The following is an 18250-nucleotide window of genomic DNA, read 5'->3' on the forward strand; positions in this document are numbered from 1 at the left end:
TGTATGAAACTATATAACCTAGCCCTGATTAAGTTTCACCTTACTCCTAATAAAATGAAGAATAATCTCTTATAAAATGTGATTGTCAAAAAAAAAAATTAGAAATAAAGTACGCCAGTTAAAAAACAAAACAAAACAAAAAGAGGAAAGAAAAAAAAAGGAAAAAGTTGACAATATATTTTTTGGAGAGAGTTTAAACTTTTGGCATAAATTTCAACTCAACATAGTACCATTTGAATTATTTCTGTTACTGAGCACAACAAGAGGATCAGACATACTATTGAAAATATCTTTTAAGTATTAAAGTAATTTAGACTATTTTTATTCACTTGTGCTATTTTCATGAACTACCTAAGAAGTGCTAAGGAAAAAAAATCATATGGCACAATTTATAATACTAATGAATATGAAAAGAAAATGTTAAAAAAAATTGACTAGTGATGTGAACAGGACTATTATGAATATGCGTTTGTTCACCACATATGTAATGAGTGACTGAAAACAGCATGAAGTGCAAGCAGTGTACTAAGTCCTTCATATAAAATGGAAAGGTGAGACAGCACCTGCTGTTAAGAAGCTCACATTCTAACTGTGTCATAAAGAAGGCTTCAGCTACAAATCAGATAAAAAGGCCTTATGCTCCTTAGCAGCAAAGCAGGTAGTAATGCATCTTCCAATTTAAATGTCATTTCCTTTAATGAAACCATATGCTTTTTGATGGAACCAGCTGATAGTGCTAAAGATCTTTAGTGTTGAGGATTCTATTTTTTTTGGACTTTAGTAGCTGTGGAGGCTAAAGGCACTATTTCCCCAATGAAGGAAGTTGCCAGATTGCATCTTAAGGATTGCCATTGATATTCAGGGTGCTGATATTGAGCAGTGAGATCAGCAGATGGTATTGGTGCTAGTGGAGATGGTGGGTTTCTTTCCCCATGAGGATTTTTCTTTTTGATGATGGCTGTGGGGAACAGGCTGGGAACAGGGTTGAAGGCCTAAGAAACTGCTTTTCCCAGGATTCCTGAATTTAATGCCTTGAGTTGTCTCCTTGATGGTCTCAAGTGGAGGTAGTGGTCAAGGTGATCTGACTTGACTCACATATGTCATCTACTTCTTTCTCCAGGTTCTTTCCTGCTTTGACTAGGCTGGCTTAATTACCTCTTTAGTAATTTAGCAAATAACTGGTGGCTGATGGGGAAAAGAGGCCCCTTTCCCCCTCAGTGTAGATTGAAAGAGGGGCTGCACTTTTTTTTGGGTGGGAGCAACTCTTCCTGGGGCTCTTGGTTTCAGGGTTTTTCAGAAAAAGGGTTGGCAGCATCCTCCCTGAATGATGTGCATTATATTTGTTAAAGGAATATATACAACATAATGCTATACATATAATTTTTTTTGGTATTTGTATTTGTATTTGTTTTGTATTTCCTCCAGTACCAAACATACTATATTGCAGAGTAAATACTAATTGTTTATTGAATACACACATATAAAACAGCTGAGATCTGAATCTAGGAAAACCTGGATGGTATGGCAATGCTTTTGTCTTTATATCCCTAGTGTCTCGCCCAGTAGGTACTTAAAAAATAGCTGATGAATTAAGAAACACTTCATAACTTACTTTGACTAGTATAAGTCAAGAAAGGTCTGAAAGGCTACTGACTGCCCAAGAGATCTCCCCAAAATCCAATTTTTAGGTTAGAATGAGAAGATAGCATTATTAGCTTTAATTTAACTATTCTGTTAATTATATATTAGAGAAAATTATTTGGCAATTGCAATAAAGTTCTGTGATACAGAAAACTTACATATAAATTCTCTTGTAGGAAAAACAGACCTCAAAGGACTATTTGATGAAGAGAAAAACTATACAGAAAACATTCAAATGAGGAAAAGCTGGATAAATGAGACGGTACTTTTTTCAGAGTAGAAAAACATATGGAATGAAATAGTATCATCACTTGAACAGGCTAAAATCAGGTTTGAAATATACTTCAATATATGTCTATTCATTATGTGAAAAAGGAAGTTAGTCTGATCACAGTTATAACAGAACTTTTAAGTACTCTATCATGGAACACAACAATGAAATATTTCCTTGTTGTTATTGTTAGGAAGAAAATACTAATCTGGATGGTACATATGATGTACAAAACTAATGTCCTCAGTGATCCCTTGTTATGTTAAAGGCATGCTCTTTTGAAGCTACCTGGTTAAACAGCAATCTTTGGATACTTAAGCCAAAGGCAAAGTTAAGGAGAATAAAATATTTCTTATAAAAGAAATTGGTAAATTTAAAATATGGTTGTTTTTAATCTTCTAATTTTGTGATCCATTTAGAAAAATGCAACTTATGGAACAAAGCAGAATATAAATATACTATGCTAATTATAACTACCAAAATTAATAAAATAAAAAAATACAAAGAAAATGATTAGAGGGTATATAGAAGCAAGACATCTTTGAATTTCTTAAATGGGCATGTACTTTCGAAAAACCTTCAAATTATAAATATTTTGAAGTTTTTTTTTATTAAACCAGACATAATTTAATTGGTATAGGAAACTCCAATGAAGAAACTTGGCAACAAATCAGAACCTGTTCTAAAGAGTTGCCCAGAAACACTGACAGATTAAGTGACAAGCCTAGGACAATACAGTCTGTGTGCAAGAACCAGTATTTGAATTCAGAGAGGTCTTCTTGACTCTGTGGGTAGCATTCTATCTATTGCCTTTATAAATACCACCATTTAAAATTTTAATTTGCAAGAGTTTAGTTGAATGTTGCTGTCGTTTTATAATTTTTGTAACATATTTCAGAGTCTGATTCTTTTTATAGAGCAAAATAACGTTTTGGTCATGTATACTTATTGTGTATCTAATTTATATTTTAATGTATTTAACATCTACTGGTCATCCTGCCATCTAGGGGAGGGGGTGGGGGGTAAGAGGTGAAAAATTGGAACAAGAGGTTTGGCAATTGTTAACACTGTAAAGTTACCCATGCATATAACCTGTAAATAAAAGGATATTAAATAAAAAAAAATAATAATTTTTGTATTGTCAACAGGGAAAAATACAATTCATATACAATCAAAATGTGTTAATAAAACCTTTTTATTTAGTCTGCATGCAATTTTAATAGGTGTTGGGGAAAAATATTCTGGAAGCAATTTATAAAAGGGACTTTTAAAAAATTTTTACCTGGGACTAAGCTCTCATTATAAATCCAAGAAGGTATCATAGGCTGGATTGGATCTTGAGAAGGGAATACACCCACACCTAGGAGATATAGAAATATTATCTAAAACAGAGTACTTTTTTTAAAAAAAGGAGAGAAATTCCTCTCAAACAGATTAAAAACACACCACAATGGATAGATACTAAAAAAAGTCACCAACATACCAAGAATATAACCAACTATGTCAAATATGTCTTAAGAAATAAATTTTTAAAAATCTAAAATATACTAGATTAATACTTTAAATTATATAAGGTTTCATTATCCTTAATATATTATGAACCTGAAAAGAAAGCTAGCCAAGAATGGTACTTTTAAATACACATGTATAACCAATAGCATAAAATTTTGCTTGAAGCATTTTCTAATACTAAAAAATGATTTTTTAAATCCTGAACTTGCCACTATTGCAAAATTATGTTTTTATTTCAAACAAATCATTTCTCTTCCAATAGCATAAATCTGATGTTTACACTTCAAATCTAGGAATCCTGCAAAACATCCTTCAAAGGACTGCTTTCATGAGTTATTCATATTCTGTTTCTGAAATTTATCTGTGCAAGCTGAGTTTATAAAATCTCAATCTTCTATTCAGCAATACTCAAAATGTATTTCATGAAAAGAAAAACATAAAATTCTTATTGGTGACTTTCATAGGCCTTATTTTTAATCTCCCACCATCCCTGGAGGAATAAAGATCATCAAGGAAAAAACCAAACAGGATGTGGCTTTTGTAAAATTAGAGAAAAGTATTTTAAAATAGGAATGAATTTGATTATAGAAACTTGTTATCAATTTTTTAAAAGAAGAGCATGTTGAAAGAATTCAGAGCAAAATCTTAAAAATACTGATTAGGAGAAAGAATAAAATATGTTATATTTATATATGTATATATTAAGCAAGATTTTAACAAGCAAAATCAAGTAACATTCACTTCAGGATTAATGCTTAAAGGTGTTAGCTTTCAAGCAACATTTGGTTAAAGTGCATTCATTTTTTGTCAATGTTTCATGAGCTCACCACTCTCTTCAACTGACAGGTTTTGGTCTGAAGTCTTTTCTGCCTCTGCAATGATGGCACCATTTACACGTCCACCTACAGCACCCCCGTTATTGGCTGTTAAACTGGGATGGCTCTTATTGGCATCTGAGCCTGAGGTTTTGTGCCCAGCTTCAGAAGTATTTAATTTAATTTGCACCTGCCCAGACGTACTTAAATCACAAGATATAAGGAACTTCTTCTCCAGGGAAGGGCCTAAACAAACAGCATTAAGTATTATTTATATTTATAACTTTATTTTTATTCAACCCCATTTCCAGTCCCACAATTATTTAAAAAATAATTTCTTTCATTTTAAAAATGTCAGACTCCCAAAATAGCATATCCAAGTCACTAGATCTCTGATGGGTTTCTTGTAATAGCCTCCCCACTGCCCACTGTTGAAAGGGGGAAAGGGAGAAAGACATGGGGAGAGACTGCTTTGGTTTGATCAAATAAAAGATAAGTAATATTTTCATAAAAGACCAGTGATGTGAAAATAATTCCTGAAATCAGAAACTGATACTATAAAAATCATTTAAACCACAACTTTTCTAGTATCCTACACCTCTGAATTAGATATCTATGGTGATGGATAGCAGAATTTCTTCAACATTTATCTACAAACCAAGTGTATATTGATTTGCCTACATTACTGTATTATCCTCTTTAAACATGAATTAAATTTGATAGTCTAGATAAAATAGAGGCATCTGATAATGCTATCTATGAATTACCTGTTTTCTGTGTACTGTGTGAGGTTGAAGCAGTAGAAAAATAAGGACCCTGCCCAGGGGCACCATGTAAGGCAGAAGACACTGGAATCTGTGCTGGAGGGAGGGGCTGGGTCACAGCCTTCTCTGAAAGTAACTGGCCACCTGGGGTGGTGGAATGGAAAGACTGAAAAGGCTGGGAAGAGGATGAAGAGCCAAATATGGGAATTTCAACAGGCCCTTGCATAAAGTCACTGAATTCTTCTTCATCAAGAAAGGCAGAGGATTGGGAGACAGTTACAGTAGAATGGGATGGTGTGGGACAATCTGTAAAATGGAAAATGGCAATGAAACATACAGAAATGGAAGTCAATGGAGAAAAAGAAATAAAGATGGGGCATATAGTTCCAAAAGAGAAATACTGAAACATGAATAGTGGAAGTGGAGAAAGAAATAATCCAGGTAACAATAGTCAAATGAAATTACATGAATCTATCAAAAATATCAAAAAGGTATACCTGAACAATTTAAGTGTGTCAGGATTTTTTCTTTTTAATGAAAAAGGACAACTGTTATTTTGCATCTCCGTCAAAGGAGAAACAAATATAAAATTCAAAATGTCTCTCCTTTTCAGGAAGATGTAATGAAGTGTATTTTTTTTTTTTCTGAATGAAATCAAGTTGTCCTAGTTAGTAACACTTGAGACAAGAAGGAGCAGCAGTATTTCTGGATGAAATCAAAAAAATCAACTTACCTGGTCATTGTTCTTGTAGTTATAGTGCAAATTAAAGATTAAAATCTAAATACATTAAGGATAATCATATTGATGATTCAGTTTTGTCAGAAAATTTAGGAATACAAAATCAACATAAACTTACAAGCATTTAATTTTTGGTTAGTCTTGCCTACGCTCTCTTTTAAACACCTCTTCTTTTTAAGACCTATATTTCAATGTGAGAAATTTCCATTATAGAAATTTTCCTCCCTACTAACACAGACCCTGTACTAACAGGTTTTCAACTTGTGGTCAGTGAGGGCTGCTGGTGGGGGGAAAGGAGGGACGGAAAGCCTGACTGATTTGTTCATGGTCTTCCAGCCAGCATGTGTCAGAGGCAGGACTTGAACCTGTTTTCCTTACCTCAAGGCTGATCTTTTTATCAACATCACATTGCCCTTCATTCAAGGTGTCACAATCATTACAAAATGCTGCCTGCTTTTGATAAAATAAAGAACCTAAAAATCCAAGAGAGTAGTTCCTAATACAAAATTTTCAACAATTAATTCGGCAGTTAAGATGGAGCACCAAACTTAAAAGATTGCTTGCACTAAAGAGAAAGACACTTAAATATAAGGGAGAGGGATTGTAAACCAGTTCATAAACATCATTACTAATTTTATATAGCTTAAATAAGAGGGTAATTTAAATTTTAAACCCATTTTTCAAGGACTACATTTGGACAATATCCATTAAAAATGCTAAGTTATTTTTAAAGAAACATTTTAATTACACGTTGAATTATCTGAGTTCCAAAGACATAGAGAAGAGTTAAAATTTTTTTTTTAAAAAGTGGACCATTGTCTGATGCCAAATAATAATCACATTCTGTTAAAAATTTCTGCTTCTGAAAAAAAAAACCAGTTGCTTTTTTTTATCTTTTGACATTAAGGAAATTTACATTAGAGATCTATAGAATAAAGATACAATTATTGAATAAACATTATATTTTCAACAACAACAAAGAAGTTATCACATCGTGCTTCCATCTACTTTCTCAACAGGGAGAACTAACTATTCTAATCTCTACTTTAAAACCTCAAAATGGACAAGGCCTAAAAACTTTAGTCTCCTTTAGGAAATTACATCGCCCACAATTAGCAGATTTGCTCCTAATGTAAAGCTGCTTAAGAATTGGACAAATACACATCCTTGTCCTTGTTCTTGAATTAGCACAGTGCCTGCCACATATTAAGTGCTTAATGAATGCTTGCTAACTGACTGACCAGATGGGAAGGAATATAAATTTATATAGCTCTATTTCCCAGGCTAAGCACTTTTCAAATATTTTCTCATTTGATCAGTATTAGTTTATGTATTGAGGCAATACATCATCAGAAATGAGGAAGAGATATTTGGTCTATCTCTTAGGAAAGGGATTTCTTTTTCCCTCTGTTAATTTTGTTTAATAATAAAAATTTATAATATAAAAGGAAATTCTTTGGTAGTAGGTTCTATGAGAATATATATAGTTCATGCTTAAAGCAGACTTCACAACTCCTACAAAGTCTTAATTTTATCATCCTAGTACATTAAGAAGGCTCAACTACTTGATCAAAGCTGTTTAAACTTACAAGAAACTTTGAATTTATTTACAATGGAAGGTGACTGTCCTTCACTGATTAAAGAACTGTATTATTGTTTGAGGAGGATGATTCAGGGTTCTAAACACTTTTTAGCTGCTAGATCTAAAGCAGAAAACGGTATTCTGCACAGTAGAAATCAGCTGAAGATCAGGAAGAAAACACTATCTGAAGGAAATCATCAGGAACCATAGCTGATAATGCAAAGTATTTTGCTCCTAATGGGCAAATTTATAGTGTCTCAAGACAAAAGAAACAATTTTAAAACAATGTTTAGACTGATGTTGCCCATCATTCCCTACTTCTCCTTTTTCTAGGTACCCTATTGGAATATCACAAATTTCTATCAATTTTTGTATTACTTCCTGCATTACTGGTATATGACTTCGTTCACAGACAATATTTTCATCCTGATATTTATCTGATTTTTAATTTTTAGAATTCTGCTGTTCACTTTGGCTTTGATAAATAAAAAGGCATTTGAACCTTTATCATCTTCCTCAAATAATTCCTCAACAATTCCTTTATCAGTGAGAGATATTTTTCATTTCAATATTATCTTGTCCTACGCCTGGTATCTTTGTACTTTGGGTCTATCATACTCCATCCACTTTCTATATATAAAAATGGCACTCTGTAATTCTTCAGTTATCACAAGAGGACACCTCATTAGTTGGAAGTCCAAAAGACAAAAAATGTCATGACATATTATTTTTGAATGAGCTGAATCAAATGCCAAAATATCAAGGAATTAAAATTACAATATGATTGCTATCCAAAGATGAGAATTATTTTCATTTCCAAATGACAAAGGAAGTATTCTGGGTGGGTGTTTGTTTTTGTTTTTTTTGACTATTTGTATAAAGACTAGAAAGAAACATTTATTCATAATATTTCAGTTTGTTTAAGGAATTTTACTAATGCTACAATTCTTATTTCAGTGCATCTTAAGAACAAATCCAATCACATTCAGATAATGAACTCTGAGGTAGAGCTCATAAAAAAAACTGTCTAATTATTTTACAAAACAATGAAAATGAAATGACAAACTCCTTCATTTCATTCAGATAAGTTAATGATCTACTATAATAGCTGAGCTAACACAGTACTCATTTACATACCAAAGACTTAAAATTAAAGTTATCATACTGGTATTTAAGCAGAAGATTAAAAACCTTCCTCCAAATAATGTTCCAGACCAGAATTTTTACCTCATGTAAATTTCAATGCATTCAATTCGGCATTTAGCTTGAAGAAAGAGCTCAACTCTGAATCCTAAAACACTTAATGATCACTTAACTGACACAAGAACTAGAAATTGCCATATAAGAAAAACAAGCAAAATTCAGTAGTTACTTGTTTTTATTTCTGTGCTTCTTAAAAATAAAGCTACCTGGTTTCTTGGGATGTGATGCTGGAGTGGGGTGCATCTTAGCATCTCTGGAAAATCCATCTAAGTTCCCTTTTATAGCTTCCAAAGCATCATCTCTACTCTTCTCTCCTGTCTGAGAGATAACAAATACACATGGGTTTTACACTATGCCATTGTTTGCCTCCTTCACCTCCTAGTCCTAACCAATCAATATTACCCCCATTTCTTTTTGACTCTTACCCTCCCTCCTTCTGACTATATATATATTTTAGGTGATGTTCTCAAAGGAAAACTGACACTGATGGATATAGAAAATAAAGGCAGTGAGGCACAGGAGCTAATATGGCCTGCGAAAACTAAAAAAGGAATCCAATAAGTCCCATCTTCTACCCCCACACTGTAAACATAATGACATAAAGGGTTTACTATAGTTATACTAGAAGTAATTTGTATAGTGAACAAGGACAATAAAAACTTAGAGGGAAACAAAGAGTTTGAAATGTTTTTTAAGAGGGAAAAAAGCAAATTAATAGTTATCGTAGTAACTACAAAAATTATAGAAAAGCAGCAAATATTAAGGGAAAGAGAACAATTTATATTGATCTTTTTCTTATTACTGAGTATTTTACTCTACTGTCTTAAAAGAAAATCTATGGATCTTTTTAAGGAAATAGAAAAAAAAAGCTACAAAAGAACTTAATGGGCAAACAAAATGAATAAATTCAGGTACTGGATAATTCAAACATATGGACAGGAGTTCTTAACTATTTTTGTCTCATGGATCCCTTTGACATTAGTGTCATAAAATCTAAGGACCCCTTTCTCAGAATGTTTTTAAATGCATAAAATAAAACACATAAAGGTACAAAGGGAACCAATTCTATTATTAAAATTGAGTCATCAAAATACTTCCTAAAAAACAATCAAATTCATGGACTTAAGATTAAGAATCTGCTTTAGGGTATTAGTCACTGCCTTAGGTTAAGAATTTGGTTCCCCACTATACTGAATGAGGAGTGTGTTGGATAAAGATTATTCCAAGTTGATCTACCTTGGGTTTCACACTACTTAGAAGTCTGAGTTTTTGCTTCTGTTCTTCAAATTGGCGTCGTTTTCTTTCTTCTTCTAAGAGTTTTTGCTGCTGTTCAAATCGTTTTCTAAAGGAAATAGAATGCCAATGAATAACCATATGCCATATACACAATTACTAACACAATTATTACTTTAAAATATCTAATTTTATCCTCATGACATTTCCATCTCCCTTTCTTTTATTTAAGAAAATTTTAAACCTATTTCAACTACTTTTCTTCCTTCTCATTTTTTTCTTCCTACTGAAAAAAAAAGGAAAAACAAAACTTTCACATAACAAATAAGCCTAGTCTAATTCCTATATTGGTTATGTTCAAAATGATGTCTCAATCTGCATATTAGCCCATCACTTCTGGTCAGGATGTAGGTAGCATACTTCATTACACTCCCATACCATAATTTATTCAACCATTCCCTAACTAATGAGTATCTTCTTAGTTTCTAGTTGATCACCACAAAAAAAGGATGCTATAAATATTTTTGTACATTATTCATCCTTTTTCTTTTTATTGATCTCTTTGTGATATAGATTTAATGGTGTTATTGCTATTTTAATTACTTTTTTGGCACAGTTCCACACTGACTGGACTAATCCATAGCACTGCCAATAGTGCACTGATTTGCCTGGCTACCCTTTCCCAACATTCCTCCAGTCCTTCATCATTTGCCATTTTCCTTTTTTTTTTTTTTTTTAAAATACTAACTTTGCCACTATGATGTGTGAAGTGGAATCTCAGAGTTCATTTCCTATTTTAAAAATTATCAGTTCTTTGAAGCATTTTTTCATATGGCTATAGATAGCTTACATTACTTTCTTTAAGATTGTCCATCCTCTGACCATTTAACAATTGGGAAATGGCTTTTATTCTTATAAATTTGATTCAATTTCTTTTATGCCTTGGAAATGAAACCTTTATCAGAGAACCTTGAAGCAAATATTTTTTCTGTGGTTAATTTTTTCTCTTCTAATCTTAGCTGCTTTGGATTTATTTGTGCAAAAACTTTAAAATTTTATGTAACCAAAACTATCCAATTTATTTTTTTGTAATCCCTTCTCTCAATTAGTCATGAACTCTTTCCCATTTCATGGATCTTTGTTCTACTAATTTATTATCTGACTTAAAATAATAGGTCATATATCCATTTGGAATTTATTTTAGTATATGGTATAAAGAAGCGATTTAAAACTAATTTCTGTCAGACTGTTGTTTAGTTTTCCTAACAGGTTTTATCAAATCAGTGAGTTCTTATTCAGTAGTGGGGATGTTTAGGCTGTTAGGTTTGTTTGCATAAGTTATGTTAGAACAATAATCTGTTCTGCTGATCACTCATCCTATTTAAAAAAAATACTATCAAATTGTTTTGATGGTCATTGCTTTTCTAGTAAAGTTCAGGATATGGTACTATTAGACTTCTTTCTTTTGTCTTTTCTATTATTTCCCTTAAGATTCTTGAACTTTTGTTCCCCAAGAATATACATTTTTTAGTACTATAAAAAATAAACCTTTTTGAGTTTGTTAAGGCATTAAATAAGTAAATTAATTTAGATAGTATTGTGATTTTTATTATAATGTCTTGGCTATCCAGAAGAAATTATTTCTGCAATTATTAAGGTTTGCCTTTATTTCTTCAATGTTTTATAGTTGTATTTATATATTCCTGTGTGTAATCTTATAGGTAAACTCTCAAGTATTCTATACACTCTGTAGTATCTTAAGATGGAATTTATTTTTTGCCCCCTCTTCTTGATGGCTTTTCTTTCTTTACAGAAAATGTTGATGATTTATATGGATTTATTTTACGTCCTGCAACTTCACTAAAATTGTTTTTATTAATATTTTATCTGGCTCCCTATCCCATTATTTCATCTTAAAAGAGCAATACTTTTTTTTATTCTTCACCTATGCTTTTCCTATTAATTTCTTTTACTTACTTTGGCTTCATTTTTTATTGATTTGCTGATAAAGGTTGGAAAGGAAGGTTAAAGAAGAGCATATGTTCTTGTACCCACTAAAAGTAAATATATAAGAAATTAGTACTAGCTTTGACCAGAATAAAACTATTGTTGCATATTGTAGTAAAAGAACATGGGCCTAAGAGTCAAACAATTTGGGGTTCCAGTTCAGAACCCCATGTCAAATAATAAACTGGCCAAACTTTGACAAATCGTTTCACTATGTTCATTATTTGGCTCTTTCTTCACCTATTAAAATGACTTAGATTAGATAACTTCTAAGTTTCTACCCAGTTTTAAAACTGTAATTTTAATAAGAATTTTGAAGGAAGATTTAAAAAAAATTTCCTGATTAGAATTGGAGACACTCCTAGAAAATATTTTAAGTCAGTAAAATTTAAGTTTCCATACAATTTGATCTGTCCCAAAGTGGGATGAACTCCCTTGGGAGGTGGCTGCTTCCCCTATTCTGGATATCTTCAAGCAGAAGCTGGATGATAATCTATCTGGAATGTTATAATAGGGATTTTTTTTTTGTAATATAAAAGTAAAAAAATTTTCAATTAATAAGACTTCATATTTTCTCCCTGTGATCCCTACTCTTCCCACCTCCCACCCTCTGACAAAAACAAAAACAAAAACAATCGGGATTCCTTTTGGGTCTGGCTTGTATTAGCTGTTCCAATTGTTTCCAAGTCAAATCTTATGAATATAATAAATCTGAGGCAACTGTTTTTGTTGTATATTTCTTTTTTGTTCATGACTAATAAAGGCCACTTACTGTTGCTCTTCTGCAAACTGCTTTTGCATGTCAGGGGTATACTGTGGACCTGGGGGACGCATCCCTAAAAAAGGAGTTTGTCCCATGTAAGGCATTCCTGCTGCAGTCATTGGACCCATTGTTATCCCTCCCTAGAAGAAAAAGAATCAGAATTGAGAAACAAGTATTTATTGGGCAACATGTTAAAAAAAATTGTTTAATGCAAGGTATACATGATCAAAAAAGTTCTGAGGACTATAGGCTTAGATGAATGTAATGGCTCTGTAATTTTTCTCTCTAACAGTCTTAGATATTTATTAGCTATGTGACTGTGGACAAGTCACTTAATCCTGCTTGCCTCTGTTTCTTCATCTGTAAAATGAGCTAGAAAAGGAAATTGCAGACTCACTCCAGTATCTATGCCAAGAAAACCTCAAAGGAGGTCACAGACATGAAATAACTGAACAACAAAAAATAATTCTAGTAGAAAATATGGAGATATATCAATCAGATTAGTGGTGTCAGAGTAAATTAGAAAGCAGGGCCCATGTTGACTTAAAACAAACCAAATGATTACCTATGTACTATTGAGTTTTTACTTTGTTAAATATTTTCCAATTACAAAATATTTTAATTTGGTTTCAGCCTCATTAGGAAGTGTTGTTGCTGTGCATGTGACACCTTTGGGCTAGATGATTGTGTAACTGGATGGATACAGAACTAGATGAAACACAAACTTGGAGAATAATCACTAATGGTTCCATGTGAGCTTGCCAGGAGGTTGCCAATAGGTTGCCCAAGGGATTTGTGCTTGGTCTCTTGACATTTTTGTTTATGACATGAATAATTCACAGATGACCCAGAACTGAAAGGCACAGTTACCATCATGGACGGTCAGAAATCATCATGGATGGAAAGTCAGAATACAAAAAGATCTTGAAAGGATAGAACACTAGATGGAATCACTTAGGATGAAATTCAATAGGGATAAATACCAAATCTAATACTTAGCTTAAAAAAATTACAAGCATAAGAAGGGGAAAGGCTTGGTAAATACAAGAAACAACCCCTAAATCAGATTGTATAAAAAAATTGGGGGGAGAGGATCATGGTGAACTATAAATTAACTTTCATTTCTATGCATCAGTTTAGGAATGATACTGATATAACTGGCTAGTAAAAAGAATAGGCAACCAGGATGCTAAAGGATCTTGAGTTTATGTTACATGAGAATTGTTTGGCCTTGAGATTACATTCAGGGGAAACAAGATAGCTGTGTTCAAGTATTTGAAGGGCTAGCACATAGAAGAGAGATTGGATTTGTTCTATTTGCATCAAGAAGGAAGAACCCAGGGCAATGAATACAACTTGCAAAGAAGCAAATTTAAACAAACTTCCTACAATAAGAACTGTGGGGTGCACTGCCTACTACTTTAAGTAGCAGTCTTCCTTTTATTGGAGTTGTTAAAAAAGAGGCAGGACGTCCACTTGTCAGGTATATCATGTGGATATACTGGAGTGGAGATTCTTTTTTTGACGTTCTTTTTGAACTAGATGGCAACTAAACACTTCCAACTATAAAATTTTGCCATTCTTCAATATCCCCTACCTACTCCATGATTATTTGCACCTTCCCTTGTGCTATTCTTCCTCTAGCTTTTTATTAGAAGCTCTCTCCCCTTTTCTAATCTATTCAAGATGGTCTCAAGAACCTGGAAGATCTTAGTTTTTGTATAACCTCTGACACAACTGATTGTCATACCAGCTCTGATACATACAAGTTTAGCAAGTCAATTAACTTGTCAGTGCCCCAGGTAACTTCTTAAGACTCTAAGTTGCAGAAAGTGCTGATCTGCATTGGTAGAGGCAGGTTCCTCACTTAGAAATTCGTTATACCAATGATGGAAATCTTGAAAAAAATTTAAGACTGACTTAAAAATTTCTTATCCTATTCATATTCCCTGACTACTTTGGCCCAAACAGATTTCTTAACTCCTCTAAAGTTCTAAAACACTGTGCATAGTAAAATCAAAACCGAATGTGTTTTCTGAGGCAGAGCATACCTGATACATATATTTATATACAAGAGACTTAATAGCCCCAACACTGCCAGTATGTATCCTTGGCTCAGTCATGTCATCTCAATGAGATTCCGTGTCTTTGTAAAATATGCTAGACCAAATTATTATCAGTAAATTAATCAACAAGAATAATATTAAGTTTCCCCAAGGTCTAACATGCTGTGAGTCTATGAACAACTCTGCTATCTCATTGCGAGACAGAGGTGCCTCCTGCTTCTCAAAGCTGTGCCAGGGGATTTCAGATCTTGGTAGGTCTAAAATCTAGATAGAAATATTTCAAATATGAACCTGGAAATGGTTAATATATTTTCCAACCATTGAACAGCATAACTAAGTTTGAAGAAGCTCATCACATGGTTAGCTTCAGGGCAATTAAGTTTTTGGTGATAGGAACTCATGAAGTATTTCTACTTAAAAAGAATTATAACCTTAATTGTCAAGGAAAGTATTCATACTGAAAAAATGACAAATCAAGAAAATATTAAGATTAATGAACACAATGAATGGACACATGGTTCCACTTTGTAACTTAAACCCCTCTTTCGAGTCAAACTGCTACCAAAAACCTTGGTTGCCATCTTCATTCAGACTCAGTCCTGGACATAAAATCTAAGCCACTTGAGAATCATAGTGCTTCCCCACCCTTTATCCCCACCAGACATTGAAGTCCTTTCTTGAACTAAACTGCCAAGCATTCCAACTCTATTGCAGAGAGCACAACTCCCCTGGGCTGGCCACATCATTCGAATGCCAAATTTAACGCTTGCCAAAAAAATTATCTTATGGAGAACTCACACAGGACAAGCACTGACAAGGTGAACAGGAAAAGCAATACAGGGACACTCTCGAGCTATCACTTAAGAACTTTAGAAGTGATTGTATGACATCAGAAACACTGGCATGGCGTGCTCTCCTCAAAGAAGGTGCTGTGCTCTATGAGTACAAAGCAGAATTGAACTGGTTCAGAAGAAAGAGGAGATATGCAAAATTAGAGAAGCTACCCCAATATTCATATGGAGTATTTGTGTCTAACCTGTGGCAGAACATTCTGAGCTCATACTGGTCTGATCAGCCACAGTCTGACATACTATAACTTGATTCTAACACAGTGATGTTATTTTGGTCCTCTTTGAAAATGAAGGACAACCACCAACCAACCATATCCCACCATCAGACCTGGAGAAATTAAACCATTACTGCCATGTTGACTACCACCTCTACCCAGACCCTGATGGAGACAGCCATCCTGAACCAAGAATTGCCTTAGGGTTAGCCCACTGTCTTCAGCCATCATCTTGGGAAACAACCCATGGAAGATAAGAGTCTAGCAATTGATTCTACAAAACCACTAATACTGTGGAATGGCTCAATATCAGAAACAGATATGATTATATCAATGAAAATAACATTAAAGAATAAATATTAACATTTAACATTTACTTTGCTGTTACACAATAAGGATTATAGGATCTTCTATCAGACTTATAGCTGAAACCTTCCCTATGTGTTCTCTGACTCATTAGAATACGAGCTCTTTGGAATTAGGGACCATCTTACTTTTCTATTTATATTCCCAGAGCTTCACACAGTACTTTCCCCACAGTTAATTGTTTAGTAAATGCTTCATTCTTTCCCTCAAACAGCAATAGACTTGTAGTCTAGGTACAGTATTTCCTTAGTATTTAGTCTTCAGAATCCTTGTCATAGTTGCTGGATTTATTAAGTTTCCTTAAAATGATCTCCTGAAATACAAAGGCAGCTTACTTCAGCTTTTTTTTTTTTTTTTTTTTTTTTTTTTTTGTTGTTGTTGTTGTTGTACCTAAAGATCCTCCACTTTAATCTATGTAACTTTGTATTTCAATATTCCCAGGATGGGGAGGGAGTAAACAGGGGGAGAAAGGAAATTGTGAGGCAGTGTGTTATTCAGCAGAGAAACCCTAATCAGAAACAAAAGGTGGTGGTAGTGGAGAAGGAAAGGACTCAGGCGTCAGAAAAAAGAAACTGGGGAATCAGGAAGCAGGCTAGATGGGGACATGTACTGAAGGTTTACACTAGCAGGAGATTTTAACCACAAAGTTCTTCACCTCTGGACTTCATGGCTGTTGGTACCTATGCCTCAGACAAGTTCAGTAAATACTAATGGTTTCAACAGAGGGAGTCCTACTTGCACTGCTAAGATTACAGCTAGAGAGGACGAATACTTCTTGATGGTTCAAGTGGGCAATTCTGAAGGTATTTTCCATCACTGTTAATGAGTAGATAATGTCTAGGTTGTACAGCACTATATTAGAAGGGTGCATTCTGGGATAAATAGATGACATAAGTTTGGTCTGGGAATTGGATCTGTTTCCATGGGAAAATATGTTCTACATACTAATTTACAACGATAAATGTACAAGTTAACTTTTGGAAAATAAACTGTTTATAAGATGAGAACTGCATACAAAGAGCCACATATAGACTAATATTCTTCAAGAACACCGAGTTTTAGGGAGTGGCTAAAAGAAAAGAAGCCTTTGAAGGGCCCAGAGAAGAAAACTTATGATTGTGGCAATTCTCAGAGGAGAAAAGGGATGTGGTACAAGGTGTTACGAAGAACTGCATACCACTATTTACTTAAAAAAAAAAAAAAAGACGCCATCTGAACTCAGCTCCAAATCTTCATGGGTAATAAATTCCTCTATTCCTGTGAGGTTCAATTTAGTTGTTCCATCTCCTAGAGTTGTCCCCTGAATTTCACAGATGAAAATCTCTTTTTTTCATATTTCTCATACTTAGTCTGGTCTTTTCTCCACTTAAGCACAATTGGCCTTGTAGCAATTATTTGTAAATGTAGCCTTATCATTCCCATTAGATTATAAACTCCTTGAGGGCATGACCTATCTTATCTGCTCTTTATCCCAGTTGCTGGAACAGTGTCAAACATATAATTTAATAGGTAAGAACTGAACAGAATTATTCACTTTTTCTCATGAACTCAAAGTTTTGTAGTTTTTTCTTTTAGAACTATCAAAAACATGTTTTCTAAATTCCCCCCCCCCTCCCCGCTCAAGTATAGTACACATAAAAGCAATAACACACAAAGAAATTTCAGAAAAAAAATTAAGGTTATATTTTCCAGGATTTTTAGAAATAATGTTGATGAATAGTCAGTAGAAAGGATCTAGGGTACAAAAAAGAATCTTTCCTCAAGAAAGCATTAATTTCTTATATTTTGCCATTCAATATTGTTATGCCACAGTTCTCTTTAACTGTCCTGACTCAGTTTCCCTGTACTAGTTCCCCTGTCTCAGTTTCTTTAACTGTTCTGTTCCAATCCCCTAAGCTGTAAAACTCCCCCTCTGGCTCATTAAGACTGAGGACTATTTGCTCTAAGATTATAAATTGTTAATGCAAGCAAGATAAACAAGAGAGTAGACTTCCAGACTCTTTTCTGTCCTCAAGAATTTACAACATCCCTCTAAAATATTCCAAGATACCTCACTGACATCTTTATTTCTGTGTATGTTTTTAGGATTTATGGCCTCCCCTATCCTGATGGAAGTTTTTGCGCCCTTTTCCTCTTCTGTGTTTCTAAAAGGTATTTAAGTGTTTGAGATTCTCCCATTCATGGCTGGATACTGGATTCTTTGAGATGGATCCCTTGGTCCC

At 33.6% G+C, this 18250-nt stretch overlaps 1 protein-coding gene across 7 annotated transcripts in view; it reads right to left on the bottom strand.

Annotated features, from left to right (window-relative positions):
• Positions 1–18250, bottom strand: part of SYNRG (synergin gamma) — an 85332-nt gene that overhangs the window by 45443 nt on the left and 21639 nt on the right. For 3 of the 7 annotated variants that reach the window (XM_031966564.1, XM_031966563.1, XM_031966566.1), the window contains 6 exons: positions 12540–12670; positions 9764–9869; positions 8734–8845; positions 5007–5309; positions 4252–4485; positions 3195–3272 (listed from right to left, as the gene is read on the bottom strand). In XM_031966564.1, the coding sequence (XP_031822424.1) occupies positions 3195–3272; positions 4252–4485; positions 5007–5309; positions 8734–8845; positions 9764–9869; positions 12540–12670 (964 nt within the window). The remainder of the gene's footprint in view (positions 1–3194; positions 3273–4251; positions 4486–5006; positions 5310–8733; positions 8846–9763; positions 9870–12539; positions 12671–18250) is intronic. The other 4 variants (XM_031966569.1, XM_031966568.1, XM_031966567.1 and 1 more) reach the window with 3 other exon arrangements.

The sequence above is a fragment of the Sarcophilus harrisii genome, chromosome 4 (assembly GCF_902635505.1).
Source record: "Sarcophilus harrisii chromosome 4, mSarHar1.11, whole genome shotgun sequence".
NCBI classification, from domain to species: Eukaryota; Metazoa; Chordata; class Mammalia; order Dasyuromorphia; family Dasyuridae; genus Sarcophilus; species Sarcophilus harrisii.